Source organism: Rhea pennata, chromosome 1 (genome assembly GCF_028389875.1).
Source record: "Rhea pennata isolate bPtePen1 chromosome 1, bPtePen1.pri, whole genome shotgun sequence".
In the NCBI taxonomy this organism is placed as follows: domain Eukaryota; kingdom Metazoa; phylum Chordata; class Aves; order Rheiformes; family Rheidae; genus Rhea; species Rhea pennata.
In genome coordinates, this window is record NC_084663.1 from 214062682 (window position 1) to 214085600 (window position 22919).

The 22919-nt window shown below is 49.0% G+C and overlaps 1 protein-coding gene across 2 annotated transcripts in view; it reads left to right on the forward strand.

Moving 5' to 3' along the window:
- Positions 1-733: 733 nt before the first annotated feature.
- The window catches only part of MAP6 (microtubule associated protein 6), a 47953-nt gene continuing 25767 nt past the window's right edge, over positions 734-22919 (forward strand). For both annotated transcript variants that reach the window (XM_062567453.1, XM_062567452.1), the window contains exon 1: positions 734-1440. In XM_062567453.1, coding sequence (XP_062423437.1) covers positions 734-1440 — 707 coding nt within the window. The remainder of the gene's footprint in view (positions 1441-22919) is intronic.

Sequence of the window (22919 nt, forward strand, 5' to 3'; positions counted from 1 at the left end):
GTGTGCATATGTGTACGCACATGGGTGTGCATATGCACAGAGCTGTGTGTATGTGTGTGGATATGTGTGTGCATGTGCCTGTAATGGTATGTGTCCCTGTGTGGTCATATGTACATATGTGCACACGTGTGTTTGCATGTGTGTGCAGGTCTGTGTAGACATATGTGTGGGCATGTGTATGCGTACATGTGTGTGCAGATGTGCGTGATTGTGCGTTTGTGTGTGTGTATGCAGAAGTGCGTGTGCGTGCATGTGCACATCTGTGTGCATGTATGTATGTGCGTATCTGCGTTTGCGTACAGGTGTGAGTGCACAGGTGTGCGCACGTATGTGTGCGCACGTGCGTGCTTGTTTCTGTGTGCACGCCTCTGCACCTGTTTTGCGTGTGCCTGGACGTGTGTGTGCCCGTGTGTGCGCACGCGCACGTTACAGTTGTGCTCAGATGTGGCTGCAAGTGTGTGCACGTGTGTGTGCGTGCGCATGCACGCGTGTACAGATACATCCGTGCCCCAGCGGGGATTTGGGTCCCCGACGCCAGAACGTCCCCCCCAAAACCACCGGGCTCCGCAGGCCCCGCCCCCTCCCCTGGCCCCGCCCCCCTTCGCTCCAAGCCCCGCCCCCTCGGCCGCGCCCCTCGCGGCGGCGGCGGCGGCGGCGGCGGCGGCAGCAGCGGCGGCGGCAGCGGCGGCGGCAGCGGCGGCAGCGGCGGCGGCGCCGCGCTCGTGCCGCCGCCATGGCCTGGCCGTGCATCACCCGCGCCTGCTGCATCGCCCGCTTCTGGAACCAGCTCGACAAGGCCGACATCGCCGTGCCCCTCGTCTTCGCCAAGTACTCGGAGGCCACCGAGCAGCAGCCGCCGCCGCGGCCCGTGGAGACGCAGCCGGCCGGCGAGGCGGCCCCCGCGGAGCGGGAGCGGGAGCGGGAGCGGGAGCGGGAGCGGGAGCGCGGGCCCAGCCCGGCGCGGCCCGGCCCCGCGCCCCCTCACTCCTCGCCCCCCGCAGACTCGGTGATGCGCCACGACTACAAGCCCTGGAAGGTGCAGCGGCCCGAGCCGAGCTGCAAGCCCAAGAGCGAGTACCAGCCCTCGGACACCCCCTTCGAGAAGGAGACCCAGTACCAGAAGGATTTCCGCGCCTGGCCCATCCCCAAGCGCGGCGACCACCCCTGGATCCCCAAGCCGGGTCCTTCGCCCTCGCCGGCCCCCGACGGCGGCTCCCAGGAACGGCGCAGGAAGGCGCAGCCGGGCGCCGAGAGGAGCCAGGCGGAGGGCGAGGCGCTGGAAGAGCCGCCCAAAGGCGGCGATGGCCGCAGGAAGGTGCATCTGCCCGAGGAGCAGCCGCCGGCGCCGGCGCCCGACGGCGGCAAAGCCCGGGCGGCGGCCGATGCTCTCAACAGGCAGATCAAGCAGGAGGTGGCGGCCGGCGTCAGCTCGTCCTACAGGTGAGCCGAGACCCTCCCCAACACACACAGACCCCAGGGGCATCCGCAGGGCTGCCCCGAATTTGGGCGTCCCGCCCCCACCCCACCCCACCCCGCATCTCTGTATCGCCTTGCTGAGGAGGGCATCCCGGGACATCCCGGAATGGTGCTGCTCCCAAGGCGTGCTGGATGGGCTGCGCAGGATGTGCGGGATGCGCAGGATGCGCGGGATGTGCAGGATGAACTGGATGCTCAGGTTGCACGGGATGTGCAGGATGCACAGGGTGCACAGGATGCACAGGATGCGCGGGATGTGCAGGATGCACGGGATGCGCAGGATGCACGGGATGTGCAGGATGAACTGGATGCTCAGGTTGCAGGGGATGCGCAGGCTGCGCAGGACGCGCGGGACGTGGGTCCAGCCCTGCTTGGGTGGGGCACGTTTCGGATGCCGCCATGCTTCACAGCGGCAGCGGGGGCGCGCGTCCCACTGTCCCCAACGCCTATCCCCTTCCTCCATCCCTGCCTCCCTCCCTTCTCAGGGCTTGGGCTGCAAAGAGGCACCCCGGTTGCCTCCCAGCAAAGGTCACAGAATCCCACTCCACGGCACGCTCGTTGCATCTCTCCCAGCATGCGTGTGCAGAAATCCAGGGATGAGGCGGCTGCCCTGGCGTCCGCGCGTCCCCGCCTGGAGCCAGGGCTTGCTGCCGTTGTGGCTTCCAGAGCTTTCGCTGGCAGAGCCCGCTGCTGCCGAGGTCGGGGTGGGGACACCGGGGAGCAAAACCAGTGGGGCTTTATGGGACAGCAGTATAACCGCAGGAGCCCTTTTGCATCCCCCCATCCCTGCAGCAATGCCAATGTGTGTATGCCACGGCAAGGGTGACTGGTTTGCTTCCTGTGGGAGGGGGGGGTTCAGAGGGGACACCCCACTGTCAAACAGGTAGTAAGTTCATGTGGTCTTAAAATGCAGCTGTAATTTTACTCCTCTGGCCCACTGTTGATGGCGAGTCAAAGCAGAGCTAGTAACCATCTCCTTTCCCCCTATCTCCACGTTCAGTGGGAAATGGCTTAAGCAAGGAGAAGGTTTTGTGTGTGTTGGTGGTGGTGGGGGAGTTGCTTTGACTTCCCGTAACGGTGTAAGGAGGAGCCCACCTCCATCGCCTCTTTGATTTTTGCTTGTGTTTGGGGCTGATTTGGCTTTTGGTGTGGCCGGGTGTGATGCTGTGGACTCCGGTGCTCTCGTGCATGCAGGTACCGCCTGCAGCTCTTGTCTAAGATGCAACAAAACAGCCTGCGATTTTCAGGATGTCTGTTTTGCAAGGGCGGAGGACCTCAGGTGACGTGGGGGGGGGGGGCTCCCGAAAGGACTGAGTTTTCCAAAAGTGTCGCACAATCCTTTAATCTGCTTTGGAAAGCCGTGATCTTTGACCATGAGGCTTTTTTCTCCAGCCATCTCGCAAGGTCCGTGTTCTCGTTGATGATGGCAGGACTAAAGCAGAACGATGTCCTGGACCTGGAGGACTGTTGTATTGCTCTTTTCTACTGGAACAAACATAATTACGCTTATTTGCTTGTGTTTTTAGGCACAGATTGCTCAGCTTCCCCCCCCCACAACTTGCTCCAGCCTGCTATGCAGCGCAGTGGAGCGTAGCCTCTCCGAGAGGCATCAGCGGGTGTCCTTGCGCCGTGACTCACCCTGTCAGTGCGCTGGGCAAAACATAGCGAGTTCAATATGGTCAAACCTGAAGGGATGGGTCCATATCTGCCTACCACAAGAGGTAGGGCAGCCTCCTGGCAGCTCATACTGCAGCCATTGCAGCGGGGCAGGCTGGGCTGCGTCGGCTGTGCGGGGACACAGCTCACCCCAAATAGGTCTAGCTGGTACCCCATGAGGGCCTGTCTGTAATTTATTTGTGACCAGCGATATAAACCGGTTGGTCCAGAAGGAAGTCTGGGAGCGAGTCTGACGTTGGAGACCTGTGATCTCTGCTAGGAGATCAGCCCAAAGGTGAATCCCTGACTGCAGCTTTAGGCTGTGGCTTCGCTCACCGAGAATATGATGCAGCTCATCAACAACATCCTGGGACACCTTTGGGAACTGCCTTTTCTGTCAGGAAAGAAGGTTTTGGAGAGGTCTTCCAGCATCCCCAAGGCCTCTGGACATCCTCTGTTGAGCAGAGACAGAGATCCTCCAGGTACAAGGAACCCCATGGTTGGAAAGGTCTTTTTCTGTCTAAATTTTCTCACCTTTCTCCTGGGAGTCCTGAGACCTTCCTACATGTGTCAGTATCAGCAGAGAGGTCCAGTCCAGAGACAGGCAGCATCTGGCCTGTGATTTCTAGTCTCCTTACTGCAGATATTAAAAGCAAGAAGAGCTCAAAGGCCTCAATCTTCCCTATCTTGCTCCTTGCCTTTCAGGACAGCCTCAGTGTAGGAGGGTTTCTCCCTCCCCCAGGTCCTCACCTGCCCTCTCACTTCCATGTTTTTCTTCTGTGCAGCATATTGTAAGAGAAGTGTTTGCTCCAATGCTGAGCCCTGAAACATAAGCACCTCTTCATTAATGCATAAGTGCATTAATTGTTCTCATTCTCTGTTCAAGTTAAGTATCTTCAAAATGTTACTTATTGTTTGGGCTGTTTTAAGAGCCAAATTCTCTATATCCATATTATTATTGAAAACCTTTCTGCTCACAGGAGTCCCCTCTGGGTGTATTTAATCCCCACCTTGTCCTGTAAGATGAAAGAGGAGTGCAACTTCCCCAGATACCTGAACAGCTGAACTGTGGTGGCATCTGCTCCAAGGATCTATTTTTAGGCACAAAATGCTGATTTAGAATTAAATCACAGACTCTCAGAATTCTTGAGGTTGGAGGGCACTTCCAGAGGTCTCTAGCCTAACCCTCTGCTCGAACAGGGGCAGGAAGAGCAGGTTGCCCAGGATGGTGTTTAGCTGGGGTTTGACTGTCATCAAGGATAGAGACTCCACAACCTCCCTGGAGACCCTGCTCCAGTGTTCAGAGTACATAAGGAGATGAGGGTTGAGTAGAGACTCTGCCAGTCCTGAACTTCATTTTCATGGGGCTAGATGAGGAAGACTTAAAAACCAAGTTTACAGTAGGACCTAAGACCCTGGGATGAGATTTAGGGTGCCTACATCCAGGGATGTGAGCTTCTTGACTTGCACTCACAGAGCTGCAGTGCTGGTGGGACCTAAACTGCACACATAATGTCCCTTTCTAGCACACGTGTCCTCTGCTTGGGCACAAACCGAGGGTCATTCTGGTTGGACCTTCTGGAAGGACACATTGCAGTGGACATGCTCTGAGTACAAGCTGAAGGCCTTGAGGCAGCTCAAAGTTGTGGTGATACAGAAATAACGGGGGGTGTTGGTACTACCAAACTGGTAGTATGGTCATCTGGATATGATGATCATGTGGAGGTTGAAGTCCTCTCCTGACCCTGGGGAGCTTATAGGGGTACAAAACCTCCACTCTCCCTGCAAAGGGTGCTTATATCCTAGCCTGGCCTGAAAGACACTCCATGGATGATGGGACATTAGGGAGGACAGTGAGGAAGAAGGGACGTCCCATTTCCTAGTCCTACACCCAGCAGCTAGAATTATCTCCTAGTTGCCATTTACCAGCGCACAGCAAGGAGGCTAACGTGGGGCTTGTCCTCCGTGCCCTTTGCTGCACTTCTGCACCAGTGAAGGCTCCCCTGGCTGCAGACAACAGAGGGGAGATTTCTTTACAGCCCTTTGCTACGGCTGCAGATCAGCGTAATATGATGCCCTAGGACCGGGGAAATGATTCTCCAGTGAAACCAAAGAACATACTAGTAATGTTTTTTAAACTCACTCTGTCCCTGTGAAGCCAGGAAGTGTTATTTACAGGTATGGAAATGGAGCATGGGATAGACTAAGCAACTAGCCCAAGGTCATCGGGGGAGCCTGTGCGAGAGTGAGGATTCCCCCTTAAAACCCCTTTATGCTGAGACAAACAAGTATTGCAGAGCCCCATGCGCCTGTTACGCCCCTCAGGCCTCCCAGGACCTGTGAAGCAGAGATGGTGCTTGGCAGTGATGGCCACAGAGGATGGAGGTTGCTCCCAGCTGGGAACAGATGCATTTTCATTATCATTTTATCCCCAAAAGCCTTCAGTGAGGTCAGGTTAGCTATGTATATAAGACTGTCTGTACCCTGAAGAGCCTACAGAATAAATGGATAAAACCAGGGAAGGGGTGGGAGCGCACGCTTACTGTCCATGGTTTTCAAGTGCTAAGAGCCCTTTGACTCCTAGGGCTGAGTGTGAGTTGAATCCCTTGGAAGCCAGTAGGTTTGAGGATGATCAAGTCATGCATGATGGAGCCTGCTTGGCAGTCAGTGCCCAGAGATTATTTCTCCTCTTCTGCGGTGGGGAAACCGAGGCAGAGATGCTAAGTGACTTACCTGAAATGATACATCGGGTTTGGGGTTGGACCAGAACTCCAGGGCATCGTTCTTCTCCTGGTTACATACTGGGCTAACTCTGCTGGCAATGAGCTGCTGGAAGGTCCCCACTGTGACCAGTCGACATTGGTCCCAGCATCAAGATAGCCCTTGTTGCCCCAGTCTTCCTCCCCCAGGCACGTGCCACCCAAGCAGATTTAGGGGGGCGGACTGCACTCCCCTTCACCTCCTCTCCTCTGCAACTCTCATGGTCTGCAGCCCCTGAGGGACCAAAGGAGGAGCAGAGCAACTTTTAGCAGCCCAACATGCCAGTGTGAAGCTGTCTCAGAGATGCTTGCCCGAAGTGTTTATTTGAGTTAAATGCTAACAAGTCCAGAGCCTGCAACACTATCAACTAAATAGTAATCAGAGGATACATGAGTGGAAAGCAGCTCTGCTCCTTCCTTCTCACATCCCCTCCTGCAAGGCAACCAAAGAGAAACAAGTGAGCTGAAGGAGCTGGCGTAAGACAAGCCTGTGACTGACAGTCCCAAATAATCCAGCTCACAGGAAGATTATCCTTGCTTTAGACCCAATTTTGATCATCAGCCATGCAGAGACAAGCATTTGTAAAGGGCGGGTAGCGATGGAGCCATTTGGGTCTCCCTGCTGCCCAGCCTGCTGTGGAAAGTGCAGTTTATGTGGCTGATCTGATTTTTAGGAGTCAGAACCCAGCCTGGAGAGTTTTCAGCTCATTGGAAAGTTGCTGCTGGATGGAGAAGTGTCATGTAAGAGGATCTGGTAACATTATCACAGGGTTTTATCTGTAATAGGTACATGGGTGGCCATGCTGACCTTACTGTTTGAGAGGTTGGAAGTGGTTTTTCCCCATAAATTCTTGGCATGGTTGAGCAGAGCTCTCCTGCCACAGAAGGGTGGAAGTAGATGAATAAATCGCATGGCCAGCATTGTCCGGGGAGTCTGGAAGTGGAGAGAACGGGTGATTTAATGAGCAGACAGTGGTGTTTGCTAGTGTGATGATTAGAATGGAATGATTAGAAGCATTTATTTGGCAAAAATGCAAAAAGGAATGAATGTTTTTCACTTTTGTTTGGAAAATCTTGGAAAATGTTAGAATTAAGGGTTTTCTGTTTTCTCGTTGTCTTGTTTTCTTCTTTCATTACATTTTTTCTGCAGAAGATAGGTAAAAAGTAAGGGGGAGATTTTATGCCCTTTTTAGTGTCTGAATGAGTAATAAGGGCACAAATTTCCCCCAAAGAAGTAATATTATTAGGAAACACAGTTTTGAAATTCTTTATTCAAAAGGTATATTTTCTGACCAAAGCAATTGCTTTTTAACCAGGAAAATCACTTTGGTTGACAAGCCATTTCCTATCAGAGAAGACAAAACAAGAAAGCCTTCAGTGGAAAATTTTGGACTGCATCTAGTATTAATGAAGTGCCTGTTGCTAATGTTCTGTCATTCATCTCGAGCCCTGGAGGTAATAAAGATGTGGAGCAAATGGGAATTTGTAGTAGCTATAGAGATGAATGACTCAGAGCTGGGGACTCGCTGTGTGTTTCTCTGAGAAACAGAGGAACTGATTCTGAGAGGGATGTTTGCAACACATTCATGGGTGAGTGCCGGAGCAAGCTACAGTAGGGTGGTGAATTCGTATTCCGTTGTGAAAGTCATGGAAATTTGGGGCAGGAAGGACTTCCACGGTTGTCTTATCCAAATGCCCATTCTGAAGCAGGGGAGGGTATATCTAGACCACCCCAGGTGAGTGCATGTGTAACCTGTTCTTGAAAATCTCCAGTGAAAGATATGTCCCCCGTTACTGAGATACCTGGTAGAGGTGCCTCTGTCAAGCATGGAGGTTGATCGGACATTTGACTATTGCCTGGAGCAGAATTAGTGAAGTCTCCTGGGTTTACATTTGTATGACTGGTTTATGGATCCTTATTGCGACTGTTTGGTAGCAGTGCAGTGTCCTTCCTGCAAATTAGGTTTTTTATTTTGTTTTGTTTTGTTTTTTAGTCCCTAATTCTTTTTCTTCATGGTGGAATAAGCAACTGATACTCAGTTGGATAGATGCCAGCATTATCTGGTGTGCCTGTCAGTGTGAAATTTTCCATCATCGTCTGAGATTTTTGATCGGATCGATAGGCTGGTCTGTATTAGTAGATCATACAGTGCCAGGAAACATGCCTGGGCATGGGGACATGATCAGTTATTAAAATGGTCCCTAGTGCACACGATTGGTTTGGGAGTAGGTACAAGCCAAGAGTGATACCAACAAACACGTTGGATGCAACCACCTTGTCTTAGGGGTTAAAAGAGTTTAATAGTGTGATTGAGGGCTATTCCAGGCTTCAGTGCAAGAGAACAGTCCTAGGCATATTTAATTTACCAGTATAGTTGTAGTTAATAACTCCTTTTTTTTGGATGTTAGTGTTATTAGAGTAACCCATACAGGCAAATACATCCAAATTTGCTCTGTGCTGCTAGGAAGGGAAAGGTACAGGAAGCTTTCTTCCATCCAGAAGAGGATGTTCAGAAAGATGTTTGACAGCTTTAGCTAATGAGTAAGTGCTCAGCAGTTACCTGATATGTACCTTTAGCGGCAGGAAAATACTATATGACTGCTGTGATACCACAAGGACCTGTCGTAAGAGTATGTAGTAACTGTGCGTGCATAAAACTCTTGTATTTACTAAGACGAGAAGAGGACGGAGATAGATGTTGCACAGATAGCCCAAGGAGTGATGATTATTGGGAAATATAAACCTTCCACCACAGTAATTTCAGAGAGATCATTTTAAGAAGACCATTTCAAGGTGAGACAGACTTTATTTTGATGAGTTTTCATGGATCTGTGGAGGTGTGAGCTTCACATGAAAAAGCTGCAGAGTAGCTTTTCCAGGAAAAATTCTTCCAGAGTAACTATTCCCCGGTCCGAGGGATCTATCCCTCTCAGCTGAAACCAGATGAAGCGAGAGCAAAGCAAGGCGTTCTCATGTTGCACTAGGAGCACCTACATTAATATAGGAATAGCTGTTGTACTTTACACTTGCTTAATCCAAATGAACTTCCAGTTATAGATGAGTTTTTGGGTTCCAGAGAAGAGATGGAGCTGGGTGTCAGGTGCAGAAAGAGTTTCCATACCTCAGCAGTTTTTCCTCTGCTCTTGCCCTGCTATGTGACCTCGGCAAGGACCTTTAGGCACACAGCACTGGAAGAGACCCTCTGAACCACTAAGTCCTGTCATGGGCACCCTGTTACGTGGTCTCGTTCTGTAACTCATGAGACCCTGTCTCAGAAACAGGGGATTTTTAGTTGCATGGCTGCATCTCAAAGGCAATCCCAAGACCTCAGTCTCCAATGGCTTGCAACCATCTTATTATGTCCCTGGCCATATTATAGCTGGCATCAGGTTAGTTAATGGTTTTCCCTTCCCTGGTGGTCACTACCTGGTGTCTCTAGGCACAATGTCCATGTCTGACTCCTTGGCTCTGTAGCTAGTAAGTCAAAGTTTTTCAGCCTGCTTTTTATTTCCTCTGTTACCTCCTTCTAGGTGAAATCCATATTTCTTAAACACGGATGCAGAGATATTGTTTAGGGAACTGGAGGTGAAGTGTCCTCAGGACCTGGTGCATCAGATCCTTGTGTTGCTACTCTCACAGATGCATCATGAGGTCTGAGAACTACCCTCATTTATCCTCTGGTAACCTGTACCTCCACGTTGTTACCCTCTTCAGGCAGTTCCAGCTGTGGAGCTCCTAGTCTCTAGCAAAAATCCTAGTGGTTAGTACCCAGTTTGGTACTGGTATTTTTCATGCCATTTCGAACACTGCAGTCAAGGTCAATCCCTTTCTTCCTCTGATATCCCAATCCTCCTCTGTGTTGGTTCTGCTTACAACTTTGTGTCATTAGCAGATCTCATCAACGTTGTCCTACTTTCCGTGCCGAAGTCAACCTTAAAAACGTTAAACACTGCTAACCTCCTTCCAGCCTGCAGCTCAGCCTTTCAAAACCCAGCGTTTTCATTTCCCTTGCCCAGCTTCCAGCTCTGCCAACGCCCATATTCCACTGGCTTAATTAATAATTTCCCACGTGGCCCTGTATCAAATGCTTTGCTGAAGTCCAGATAGATTTTCCCATTTCTTTTGTCTGCAAAGTCAGGTGTCTTACCAGAGGATATGCTAAATATTTCTCCTCCCCTCCCAGTCATTGCCTTGTCTATTTAGACCACCAGCTTCTTGGGTAGGGACTTGCTTTTTCCAGATGCAGGAGTGGAGGCATAGAATAGCCCCCAGTTTCACCTGGCAGCTTCAAGGTACTGCTGTAACATAAACAATAAATAAAGGTAAGAGGAGAGGGATCAGCTAATTTAGGTGGCAGGACTCCTCCTTCATTTGCCAAGTAAATCATGGACAGCCACTGTAAATTTGTTTTCGCTCACATTCAGAGTGTGACCTTTGCTTTTCCTGTCTCCCACCAGCTGAACAAGCCTTCACTTTCTAAGTATTTCTGCACTCTATCTAACATCAGTCTTGCTTTTCTTTGCTTTTAGCTGAACGTGTTAGTAACACTGATGCTGGTGTTCAGATAAGTCTTGCTGCCCTGGCCCAAGAATATGGGTGCTCTCCTCCTGCGGTGGCAGCCAGTAGCGGAAAGGCAGTGTTAGGGGGGCTTTATAGGAGATAGTAAGTTTTATCTCTCTTGATTTGTAGCTCAGTGCTCTGGATATCCTTCCGATGTCCTTTATGAGCGTGTGTACAGGGCTCTTAACTAAGTTACTGCTTTAATCTCTAACTCTTCTCTCCTCCTCAAGTCCAACATTGCAGGTATTGTATAAAGAATACATTTTACCTTCTAATAATAGCTCCTGTTGCTCAAATGGTGCCTTCACCTGAAAAGACCCCACAACACTTGGCAAACAAGGTATGCATGCAGAAAGGATTGAGCAACGAGCAGCAGCTGTTTCTTCGGGGAACAGGCTGCAAGCTGTGCTGCTGAGGCTACAAAACAGGGAGTTTTGGTGCTGGCAGGATGGGGGAAGCTGCTTTTTATTCAAAGAGCTGTAACTCAGTTTTGCGAAGGAGGATATATTTGAGGGAGGCAAATGATCTCCGGCTGATGGGTAAAGCAGTTGATCTAAGAGGTGATGAATACTATAGAGGGGCTTTCTCATGCTCTGACAGATGTCCAGTGATGTCCATGTGAAATGTTCATGCCAAGCACTAAAAGAGCTGGATCCAGTGGTAAAAATCTCTGCAGTTCCTGTGACAGTCCCATGGGTGAGGATGTGGCCCTTGCACAGTTGTCCCTATCCATGAGGATACTCTGGGGAGGGAGATCGAGCTGGTGGTCCTCAAGTGCCCTGTGATGTCCAGTAAAGCAGCTTCATTTTGGAAAATGCCGTGAGCTCAACGCTGCTGCGATGCGGAGCGGGGATGCAAACATTCCCATTTCACAGCATGTCCGGGATGCAAAATGAACCGGGCAGCTGTGCAGTGGGCTGCCCCTTGGGCCGGGCTGGCCAGGGATGCAGCCGAGGGACCGCAGCGTCCCCGGCCAGCCGCAGCCGTGGGGACTCGCCGTGGTTCCTCCTCCGGGCTGTGCTTAAGGAGCACAAAATAAAACACCCGGCGGCTGTGGGAGAGGAGCATCTCCCGACTCGTCATTGCTGCAAGAGGATTTGCAAAGCCTTGCTGTTTGGGTGGCGTGTGCCTGCTTAACACCAGGCTTTGCATTTATCTGTTTCTAACACTAAAAATATCCCAGCCGGGACAGACGGAAGCCGAGAGCGAAGCGAACCGTTTCGGCATCTGTTACTCCGTCTCCGTTGCGTTTTCCGTGCTCCGCATGAGCCGCAGGCTGGCTCCCGCCGGCCGCGCAGCCGGAGGACTCCCGCTGACTGCAGTCAGGCTTTGCCTGCATAGCAACATCCTTCCCATGCCAATTAGCGCTTGCACGGTTTGTATCCAGCCAGCCTTGCAGGTGTTTTCTTGGAAACCGGCCAGAGATTTCTCGGCGAAATGCTTTGCAAGGTCGTTGTTGCTCTGCTAACATTGTTTTACTGCTGCTTTTCTCTTATTACTCTTTAAGAGGGCTGAAGGTGTGTGCATCTGCTGTGGTGTTTTGCTGCCTCTCTAGCTCTGAAGAGGGAAAAATGAAGGTGTTCACAGAAGACAGTGGCATTTTTGAGAGGGGGGAAAGGGTCCTGGAGTTATATTAATCACAAAGGAAAGGTTATCTCCTCCAGGTGGGAGCAGTCCTGATATCTAGTCACAGCAAAGACCTCAAGGGGCCAGGTTTTCTGCTTGTATAAATCAGTAGAGCTATTCCTGAGAGCACCAGGGTTGGCATTGGGATTTTAACTTAGCCCAAACACCTGATGAGATCTTCTTTCTCTCTACACGATCCTCCTGTAGGATCCTTGCTCCCCTTTGGGTTCGTCAGGGGATTAAATGCTCAGGTCCTGGCATTAATGTCTCAGATTCCCTTCTCCTGATCTTGCTCCCTTTGGCAGAAAGGGTAAGCAGCATGCCTGTTGTGGGACTCCTGGTTATAAGGGTTAATTGTCAAATAAATGATGTTTATCTGCAATTAAGGGATTAATTATCCAATATTAATGGCATCCTCCACTTTGTCCCTTTTTTCTTGATTCCTTCCCATTTTAATCAAGCTACAGACAATATTGTGACCACACATGCAGAGGGGAAGATTGGCAGAGAGCTAGTCTCCTCCCAAGGAAAGAGATCCAACATTTTTCTCCCAAAACAAAGACTCTCTTTCCAGATAGCTGTATAGTTCTGCATTGGTCAGAAATCCATTTATACCACCTAAAAATTGGCCTTGGGAAGGCTGGAGGTGGCCAGGTCAGTGCGTATCAGTAAAGAAGCCTCAATTTTGTGAATAATCACTGGATAAATGGCAAGAGAAGTTATCCAGATGTAGCAGGGCTAATGCTGGATCCAGATGGCTCCAATCATTTATCGGAAAATGCTTCTCCCTAAGTGCTCTGCAGCAGCTGGTAATCGTGAGTCAGTAGTGAGCAGCACTGACCCAGGCTGGTCTGGTAGCGAATCCTCTGTTTCTTCCTGACGCCTGCACACCCATCATGAGGATGTCCTTGGCAGGTTGAAAGCAAAAGTGGCTGGTCACCACTGTTGAAGCCAGAATACCAGTGTAATTGAGCAGCATCTCTATTGGTGGAGCTAATAAAACCAAGGAGGGGAGGAATTGGACACAAGGGTCTGTTCCACCACTTTGTCAGACAGGGGAATTGTGGAGGCCTGCACCCTGTGAACCATCCGGGTGGTTAGATTATGCTTTGTGCTCTCTTTGGGTGTAAAATCGATGTATGGAAGTTGTGAGAGACGGGGAAAAAAAGAGGGGGATCTGAGGTTGCCAAGCCTGAGACCCACTGATATCTGTCCTATGAAGGTTAGTCACTACTAGGGAGATCAAGGAAGAAAAAATGGGCACGAAAAAGAAAAGGGCAGGGAGGTTTAAGCACTGCCGGGAACGCAGGATGCTACTGAGGTGGCAAAAGCGGTGGGCTGGGTTTGCACGGGGCTGACGTGCCATCGCTGGGAGACAGCACGGCGCGGCAGGTACGCGGCGCGTCGGGGGGATAAATGTGCCTGTCTCGGCCGAGTTGGCGAGTAGCTATGGTAACTCGCGCTGAGGTTTCCGAGAGCGGGTTTTTGTTGGCAGGCAGCCAGAGGGAGAGATGACACGGTGACGGCGTGGAAGGAAGGAGAGGAAACCACGTGGTCCCACCGGGGTGCCGAGAAGGATTTCTGCAGGGCAGTCAGGCAGAGAGACGGCAGCTCCCCGATCCCCAAGCAACTGGGACCCATCACAGCAAAAAGGTGCTGTGCTCGCTCCTCCGTCCGTTGGACCAAGCGCTCCCTGCACCCACCTAGATGCTAAAAAAGCAGTTGCTCTTGAAACACATCTACCTGCTGCAGCACCAGGATGGATGAGTGCTGCGTGGTCACGACACGCGGCAGCTCTGCTCTGCTCCCTGCCCATCGCGGAGGCTTGGGGCTGAGCCCTGTCTCCCGGGAAGGGATGAGGCTGGTGGATGCGACATTGCAGCTGTGTTGTTGCAAAGCTCAGTGCAGGACGCTGTAAGAGGTGAAGCGGTTTGGTTCCTTGATGGTCTCACATCTGCACAGTTGCCAGCACTAAAATGTTTCTCTCAAAGCATCTGCCCAGGGGCTCCGTCCCAGAGGACAAGGCATGCCAGGAGAGATGCCTCCCCATGTCTCTGAGGCTGTTAGGTTGGCAGCCTTCTGCCTTTTCTTCCGTAGGAGCTGACAGTGATTGATCTCTCACTTGAGACATCACTTGACTTGGGTGTCCCAAGGAGCAGCACATAGCTGTACTGGGCTCTTGCTGGCCTGCCAGTCCAGGTACCATTGACACCTGCCTCTCCTACAGTACTTCTTCTCCATTCCTGTATCCTGGTGCCTCTATACCTGACATCCCATCCATTCCCCACTCACACCAGTGCTGTCATTCCTATTGCAGTTCTCTGTGGAAGGGTGTGGAGAGGTGACTTCCCTCTGGCGTTGCTGCCTTCTTGATAACCACACAGTTACACTTCTGAAAAAGAAAGAATTGGGGAAATGCTCCCATGGCTCCTTATAACGTTCAGTCTTGCGGGAGTGGACTCCTGGATCCGGTCAGTCTGCTTTCCGGCAGTGCGGAGGGCAGGTTACTTCAGGCATCAGCTGGCTACAGCGCCTTCAGAAAGGTAGCCAGCTGCCAGAGGAGACTCAGGGAGACTGATGGCCCATCCCTTGATCCTGTCTCCGAGCATGGGTTGTGTTTGATGTTTTCTGAGATCCTTCCCAGAGCTATTTGCCATAATTCCTCCTCTTGCCTGTTCCAGATGTAGTAACTAACCTGCTAATCCCTGTCCTCTGGGGAGAAAAAAATTTCTGTTTTCTGGCCAGTTGGGATTTGTCTCTCTCCCTGGCCAGCTTTGTGCATCTGTCTCCATTTGGAGAGCTGGAAACCCTCAGAAAACACGGGCGACTCTGTTGACTGTGAGAATGGTTCTGCCTTTGGGAGTTTTGCCGGTGTCTCTGGACACATCTGACATCTTGACAGATTTTGTGGTCATCTTTTACAAAGCTTAGCTTCTACAGATAAGTGGCTACGGGGCGCAGCCAGCTTTGTTTAGACCAAAGATCTCTCAGTGTAGTGCAGTGCTCGCTATGATAGGTGAAGCTCACGGTGAACAACTAAAAGAAGTTTCTTTAAACTTGGCATGACATTATTGTGAGTTGCAGCCTGACACATCTGCCCAGCCCTTCCTTTCTCAAAAGTTTGGTCTTCTGGTGTCTCTACAGGTATGTCTTTCAGCAGCAACATACAGGTTTTCACCTTCTTCACGCCCTCTTCGGGAGGAAGGATACTCTCATAAGTTCATGCCAGAATTGAGAAACCAGGATTTTGATCATGTTACACTGATGTGTGAAGTAAAGTATTTACTGAGTTGAGTGGGAAGTCAAACTAGGTGATCAGTGGAAACTGGAGGGGACTGAAGACATGAAACTTTCAGAAAATAGGGGAAAACTGACAGCTCTACTGTCGTTACAATAGGAAGGGCTAGGATGGTACAGTGCCTTATGGGCTCTTTTCATAGCCTTTTTGCTAATGTCAGGGAGAGCTATAAGCACTTGAAATACAAGTTAGTGGATTCTTTTATTTTAAGCTCTCAAAATGCAGGCAATCAATTCTAACTAATTTAACTTGGTTCCAGTTCTGGATTTCATCAGACAGCACGTTCAAGCCTATTACTGCCCAATGCAAGACTGGAGCCTGGTAGCATTCAGGTTTGGGGCTATGTCCTTGGTTTAAAAACTTTATGAATGCATTACACAAAAGGTCAAATAAGGGGAACTGGAGTGACCCTTAATTGCTATAAACACCGCATTCCTCTTTGGCATTTGCAGGAGTGGAGATATCCCCCAGGAAGTCCTTGGTGGTGCTGTAGGTGCGTTCAGGATTTCTGCAGCAATAAATGAAAATACCTCAGTGCACCGGAGAGCAAAAGCGCAGCTCTCTTGCTGCAGCTGCACGTCCCAGGTGATCATAAATTCATGAAATAGGATACTGTAGGAAATTAGTGTAATAATACTAAGTGCAAGACCATATGGAAGACCATTTATCTCTAAATAAGTTGGTTTTAAACACTCTGTCATAGATTTCATTGCTTTACACACTCAAACCCCATGCTGACAAGCACCAAAATGTACATGTTCGAGTGGCCTGGCTGGGAGCAGTTGTGTACAGTTCAAGCTAAGAGATACCAGCTATGGAGTGCTCATCTCTTGGGTTCTTCCAGACTGGTGACAACAAACATAATTTTGGACAGATCTTTTATATTATTTAGGAGTCAGCAGGTGTTATGGGTGGGCTTTTGCTATAGTCCATCTTCCTGGTGGGCTAACAGAAAAAGGACCGGTATATGTGATATGCTGCAACCTCCCTGCTAGCCTCCTATTGGCAGTGTGCAGGGTCTTCTGCTGGAGACTCACCTGTGCTGTGTATCAGAGTACAGGGCTTTGGGCTTGGAAGAAACAGCCCATTCCTCAATCTGCTTGATTGGCAAAGGTGATCTCTGTTATCAAAACAGATCACTCTTTCAACCTTCATTCTTGTGCTTCTTCTGGTACTTATACACACATTTCCATTTGTGTTTTATTCATACCAACCTTAACATTCTTATTACAATTCTGGCAGAGTCATCCTTGATAGCCTATTTATATGGCTCTCTGGAGCTCTAGAGACATCTCCCAAGAGCTTGATCCAAACCTCAGTGGAGTCATAAAAAAACACCTACGCTCAGCTTGGAGCTTGGATAAGTTGCTGCATGAAAATCACAGTTTCAGCTTGGTGATACTATTATCTCAGCTAGGCCTTCTGCATCACACTGACCTGGCATTGCAAGGTAGAAGGATTCAGGTCTTCCTGAGCTCATACATCCCTTTTGTGTAGGATGTGACTACTAAAGATCTCACAGGCAGTTTAAATTTACAGCACTGCTTCCCTCCAGTTTCTCTAACTAGTACCCTATTGCACTTCAGAGATTTCTAAGGGCAGAGTAGGGCATTAGGACTGTGTCATGTGGCTCTTTGTACAATGCTGTATTTCATCCATGTGCTCCTGTGTTAAGTGAGTTACTTGTGTTTGGCTAAATCATTTTAGTGGCTAGTGGCGTCCCCCAGGGCTCAGTACTGGATCCCATCCTGTTCTGCTTCTTCATCAATGACCTGGATGAGGGGACAGAGTGCCTCCTCAGAAAGTCTGCTGATGATCCCAAGCTGGGAGGAGCGGCTGACACACCTGAGGGCTGTGCTGCCATTCAGAGAGACCGGGACAGGCTGGAGAGCTGGGCAGAGAGGAACGTCCTGAGGTTCAACAAGGACAAGTGCAGAGTCCTGCACCTAGGGAGAAATAACCCCAGGCACCAGTACAAGCTGGGGGCTGACCTGCTGGAGAGCAGCTCTGCAGAGAAAGACCTGGGAGTGCTGGTGGATGATAAGTTGACCATGAGCCAGCAATGTGCCCCTGTGGCCAGGAAGGCCAATGGTCTGCTGGGGTGCATTAAGAAAAGTGTTGCCAGCAGGTGGAGGGAGGTGATCCTGCCCCTCTCCTCAGCCCTGGCGAGGACTCATCTTGAGTCCTGTGTCCAGTTCCGGGCTCCCCAGGACAACAGAGACATGGAGCTACTGGGGAGAGTCCAGCATAGGGCTGCGAGGATGATCCGAGGGCTGGAGCACCTGCCCTATGAGGAACGGCTGCGAGAGCTGGGCCTGTTCAGCCTGGGGAAGAGCAGACTGAGGGGGGATCTTCTCAATGTGTACAAGTACCTGAAGGGAGGGTGTCAAGGGGACGGGGACAAACTTTTCAGTTGTCCCATGTGACAGGGCATGAGGCAATGGGCAGAAACTGAAGCACAGGAAGTTCCACCTGAGCGTGAGGGGGAATTTCTTCCCTGTGAGAGATGGAGCCCTGGACCAGGTTGCCCAGAGAGGTGGTGGAGTCTCCTTCTCTGGAGATCTTCAAGGCCCACCTGGATGCAACCCTGTCTAACGTGCTGTAAGTGACGCTGCTGAGCAGGGGGGTTGGACTAGACGATCTCCAGAGGTCCCTTCCAACCTTACAGATTCTGTGATTTTGCATGCTGGAGCTGGCATTCAAAGACATCTTGACAAATTGTAAAAACAAACCTGAAATAAATAGGATGCAGTTCAAGAGAGGTGAGGCCAGTGTGATATATAGGTAGAAATTATCAGCTGCACCAGTGCAAGATGGAACAGCTGGTGCAGAATAGCAATTCTGCAATGAATCACAAATCAAATGTCAACTGTACTGCTAAAAAAAACAAAACAAAACAAAACATATTTTTGTGGCAAGTAACACGCTGTGATGTATGTAGAAGAAAGTTGCATGTAAGAAGCGACATCCTTCCACATTTGTGCAGCCTCAGGTAGAGTCTTGTGTTTTGATTTTTTTGACTTTGTGCTTAAGTAAAGTGGTGGACCAAATGGTGAAAGTCCTGAGGAGATCCCTCAGAAAGACAAGAAATGTAGAAAACGTGGTCACTGCAAAAAGCTGTAAAATATTGAATTGTTTCGTTAGAGAATAGAGCACCACAGAGAAGTGGTTACTTGTCTTTGCATATAAGAAATATAGTGGTCCCTTGGGATGCTTGAACCCACTGTAGTCACATTCAAGAGGAAGAAGGCTTCGATGTTTAAAGATAAAAATGTAAAGTTAAAAATGTTCTAAGTGCTTTGCTGGAGCAAGGCCGAGGTCTCAGGGATATTGTGCTTCCCTGGATATGGCAGCATGATAGCTCCATAGTCCCTCTCTATGAAACTTGAAAAAAAAATAGATTACCATTCATTCCCTGCATTGATTTTCTGCCGGCAGTGACCTTGGTACTACTTGCTTTTCTTTATGCTCTCCAGGGCACAGGTTGGATCAAGCAATTATAGTTTTAATAAAAAATGCGTCAGTGTGTGCGTGATGATATTTGATTCATATTATCTTTATGCCTCCTGCTGATCCTCAGTCATTACCCCACTACTCTCTCTTCTTCCCTGCCACGCTCACAATCCTGTATCACATCTTGGAGTCTGAATGTCTCTCATCCAGATGAAAGTCGAGTGCATTTGCTTGGCTCAGGAATTGGTCTGAGGCACCATGTCTGACCCTCATATGCTGGTGGGAAGTCATGACTCGTAACTATCTGTAGTTGGCATTTTCAGATGTGCCCAGTGACTTTGTCATCTCTCTTTTGTGAAACTCAACTGGAGATTCCTTTGAGGGACTTACGGGGTTTTTTCTTTTTTCACAATGACAGGATGGATGGATGCCACTTGCCCAAATCACCCCTTTAGGGTGATTTGAAAGAGCATCTATAAATGTTGGAGTGCAAAGTCAGACAGGAGCATTTAGACCTAGCAGCTCCGTGCACCCTTAGGATGAGGTGGGACATTAGCCCAAGGGACCAAGCTGTGGTAATGTGAACTGAAAATGGCCTTAGAGATGCAATGGCTGAGTGACCCAGGGAGTGAGCATCTCCCAAGTGCACAGCGAAAAAATATGGCTGTGGATGCAAAGCGGAAACCCTCTGCCCTGAATGAAGAGACAAGATTCACCATAGCTCCATGGCAGAGGTTGAAAAGGGAACACTGCCCCTGTCCTGCATGCCTAAAAACCAATCCATGGTTGCATGGACAGAAGGAAAAACCCAGTGTACTTCCACATGTGAGAGCAGGCTCCATGCTCAGGTGGCCGAGCTCAGTAGAAAGAGACCTCTGGTTCATGGCTGGACAAGGATTTGAAGCGACAGAGCAGAGGGAAGACTAGTGTACCACATCTTTTAACTGCTTTTGCTTTGAATTGTTCTCAGCAGAGGAAATCCAACGTGACAGTTGCAAGATGTTCGTTTTCCCCACCCTCGTTTGGGATGATATTTTTCTCTTGGCTGTAATGCTCATTATTTTTTTAGAAGCAATATTTAATTATTACTTAATATAAACATTTTATGAACTGTTACAAGGAGTGAATTATTTATGGGAGAGGAAGGAGTGCTTCTTCTCAGCCTTTCTGCTCTGTCAGCTGCAATAAATATCAATATAGGAGTATGTTTGAAACATTCATGCTTTGCCTGGGAGACAAGAACAATGTCTTCTTCTCCCATCTCGTCTCTCAATTAAGTACCTGTTTAATACATTTGTCCCTAGCATGTTTTATTTCCAGATTAAGATTGGAACAGCTCCAAAAGCAGAAGTATTTGCAGATCAACTCATTTTCAAATGCCTGTTATTTACCCAGTGGATACAAATGGCTCAGAAAGGCTGTAAACATTTGCTGTGCCTACAAAAATGCATAATAATAACAAATCCTCCATCTAGTTCTTTGCAGATGAGTTGCAGAACTTGTGCTTTTTATTCCCTAGATTTCGTACCTGGGAGGCAGGGTTTTTTTGCTTTAGAAAAGGGATTGCGATGCACACTTGCATGTGCTGGCAACCTGGTCTGAGTTTTGGCAGGTAGCTCTGTGTCTGCAGATCCTTGCAGAGAAAGTAGGGGATTGCTAGAGCCAAGGGGATAGCTCGTACTGGAATGAGGACAGAGATGCCAACAGAAACAAGGCAAATAACTGGGGATATTTCTATTCAGTTCTAAATTAACAATATACTTTTCGGGAAGCAGGTTTCTGTGATCCACGTGGTTCTTTTTTAGAGTCGCTATGTCTTGTTATTTTATTTATTTTTTTTTTTTTTTAGGGTAAAGATGTTGCTATGCTTGTGAAAATGTCAGGACAACTTCAACACCTAACTGAGGAGAGAATAACATGTTTATCTATCTCTCTCAAAGCCAAGGTGATAGAAACCTGGTCTGGTCCAGAAGCCACGTGACCATGTTATGACAGCACTGTCCTTTGTGCACTGTGTCTTTGGACACATTAGCTTTGGTGTTAAAGCCCCCAGGCCATTTACAGCCCCCACCAGATGCCCGAGGCTGGGTCTGGAGGTGCCTGTAGACCCCTGGATGTCAGGCCCTTAGCTAGCCATGTCCCATAGGCTTCCCAAACTATGTCACTCCAAGACACACCTGAAGGTGGGAAGATGCTCCAAGTCTTGTAGGCATTTCTGCAGTTTTGCCGTGCGGCTCCTAGGGCTTCGCTTGCTGCATACGGCGTTAGCAAATCCTCTCTGCTGGCCCAGGCAGCCATTTCGTGTCTCACAAAGAAGATGCACATGCCCTGCGGTCTCCCGGGGTTTTTCTATCATCTGTTCTTGTTTGAGCTCGTAGTACGTTACACACAGGCTCCTTGTGTGCAGAAACAGAAAACTACTCTCTACTACATTAAATCCTACGCTCTTCTCATTGCACCTTTCAGCTTCGTGCCTCTGCCGTGTAGTGGAGCACCAGCCTCCATCACTTGGTGCTACATCACATGTGTGAAAATGAGATATTTACATGATTGTTTCACTATGCATAATCCTAGGGGCAGATGCTTGGAGTGACACTTCCCATCAAATGCTGAAAGGGGCCTCCATGGCCGTGATCACCTTTGATGTAAAGAGCCAGCCTGTTTTGTCCACGCTTTGGTTTCAAAGCTGTTCCCTGTTCCCTCCTTGCAATGCAAGCTTTGGAGAAGCTCTTGAAAGCCACAAATTAATTATAAAATAACCTTCCAAAAGCTACTCTTGTTCTGTCTCCAGTATAACACTTTCCAACAGTTCTGCTCTTTTATTTCATAGAAGCTTTTGTATGGACAATGTCCATGTCTCTGGTACCAGCAGCGACCAGTAATTGCTTCATGCACTTACATCGTGTTTTACCTAATTAGGAAGAAATCTCACAATGTAGCCATCTGCTCCTGTGTTTTGTGCTGTCTCTTTCCCAGACTCCCCTGAGACAGCTTTGATGGTCCCAGTGTTTACTGGTTCGGTACCATGAGACTAATCCAGTTGTTTGGGAGCCAGAGTCAGCGAGTCCTCCCCATTCAATAATTACTGATGCACAAGTGATGCTGATGGTTTCCAAAGCTCGCAGAGAAGGGGCAGTGGAGGGCAAAGGAATATTATTGATACAGTTCATCTCCTTTTATACCTTCTGCAGGCCTAGATAGCTTTTAAAGAAAGCAGAATGTACTAGAGACAGAGTGGGCAAAGTATGTGTTAAATGTGATACACCTGAATGGACCTAATTCTGCTCTTGGTTACACCCATGTAGCCCCAGTGAGTTGCTGCGGTAGGTTTTGTGGTTCCCTAAAGAACCGCACAGGCATATTACAAAACTCTGTACTGCTCTTGTGCCCTTTTCAAAGAAGCCTTTCTAACTTCCTGTTCTTCCATGCTCTCCCTCCAAATCATCTGTCTGCATAGCCCAGTTCAGGCTTTCTGTTGTACTTTCAATCAACCTCCAGCACATCACCCAGTGTAATTTCATTGTAATGTCCTTATTTTTCCTCCCCAGTAAGTCTACGAATCTCATTCAAAGTCTGGAGCAGAAGCTCCTCTGATGTGTTAACTCCGCACCTTCCTGTGGAGCACAAATCAAATTTACTTCTAGATTTTGCTGCGCTGAAGTAAGACAGTATTAAGGATAGAAGTAAAGAAGTGGGGAAAAAAAACCCTCAGCATTTCATCGCTTTTTCTAAGCTCAATAATCCTTTAAGTCAAGCTTCTTGCTCAAGACTCAACTCTTCCATCTATGCAATTCACACCCATCTCTATCAGTTCTCCTGGTTAAAAATAATTACAAACTTGTAATTTTAACCTAAGAAGGCTTCAGCAGATGCATTTCTTGATGGTGATAATGGAAAACAGAATTTAGCCTTCTCTGCCAAAACCATCAGCTGTCTAGTCACTTTTGCTTGCTTAAAAAAAAGCCTTAGTTTCATTATATATAATCATGTAAATAAATATCACAAGCTTGAATACATATAGACATGCGTAGGCACAGCAGAGACAAGTGATCAGAGCAGATCTGGGTTAATCTTGGCTTCATCCACTTTC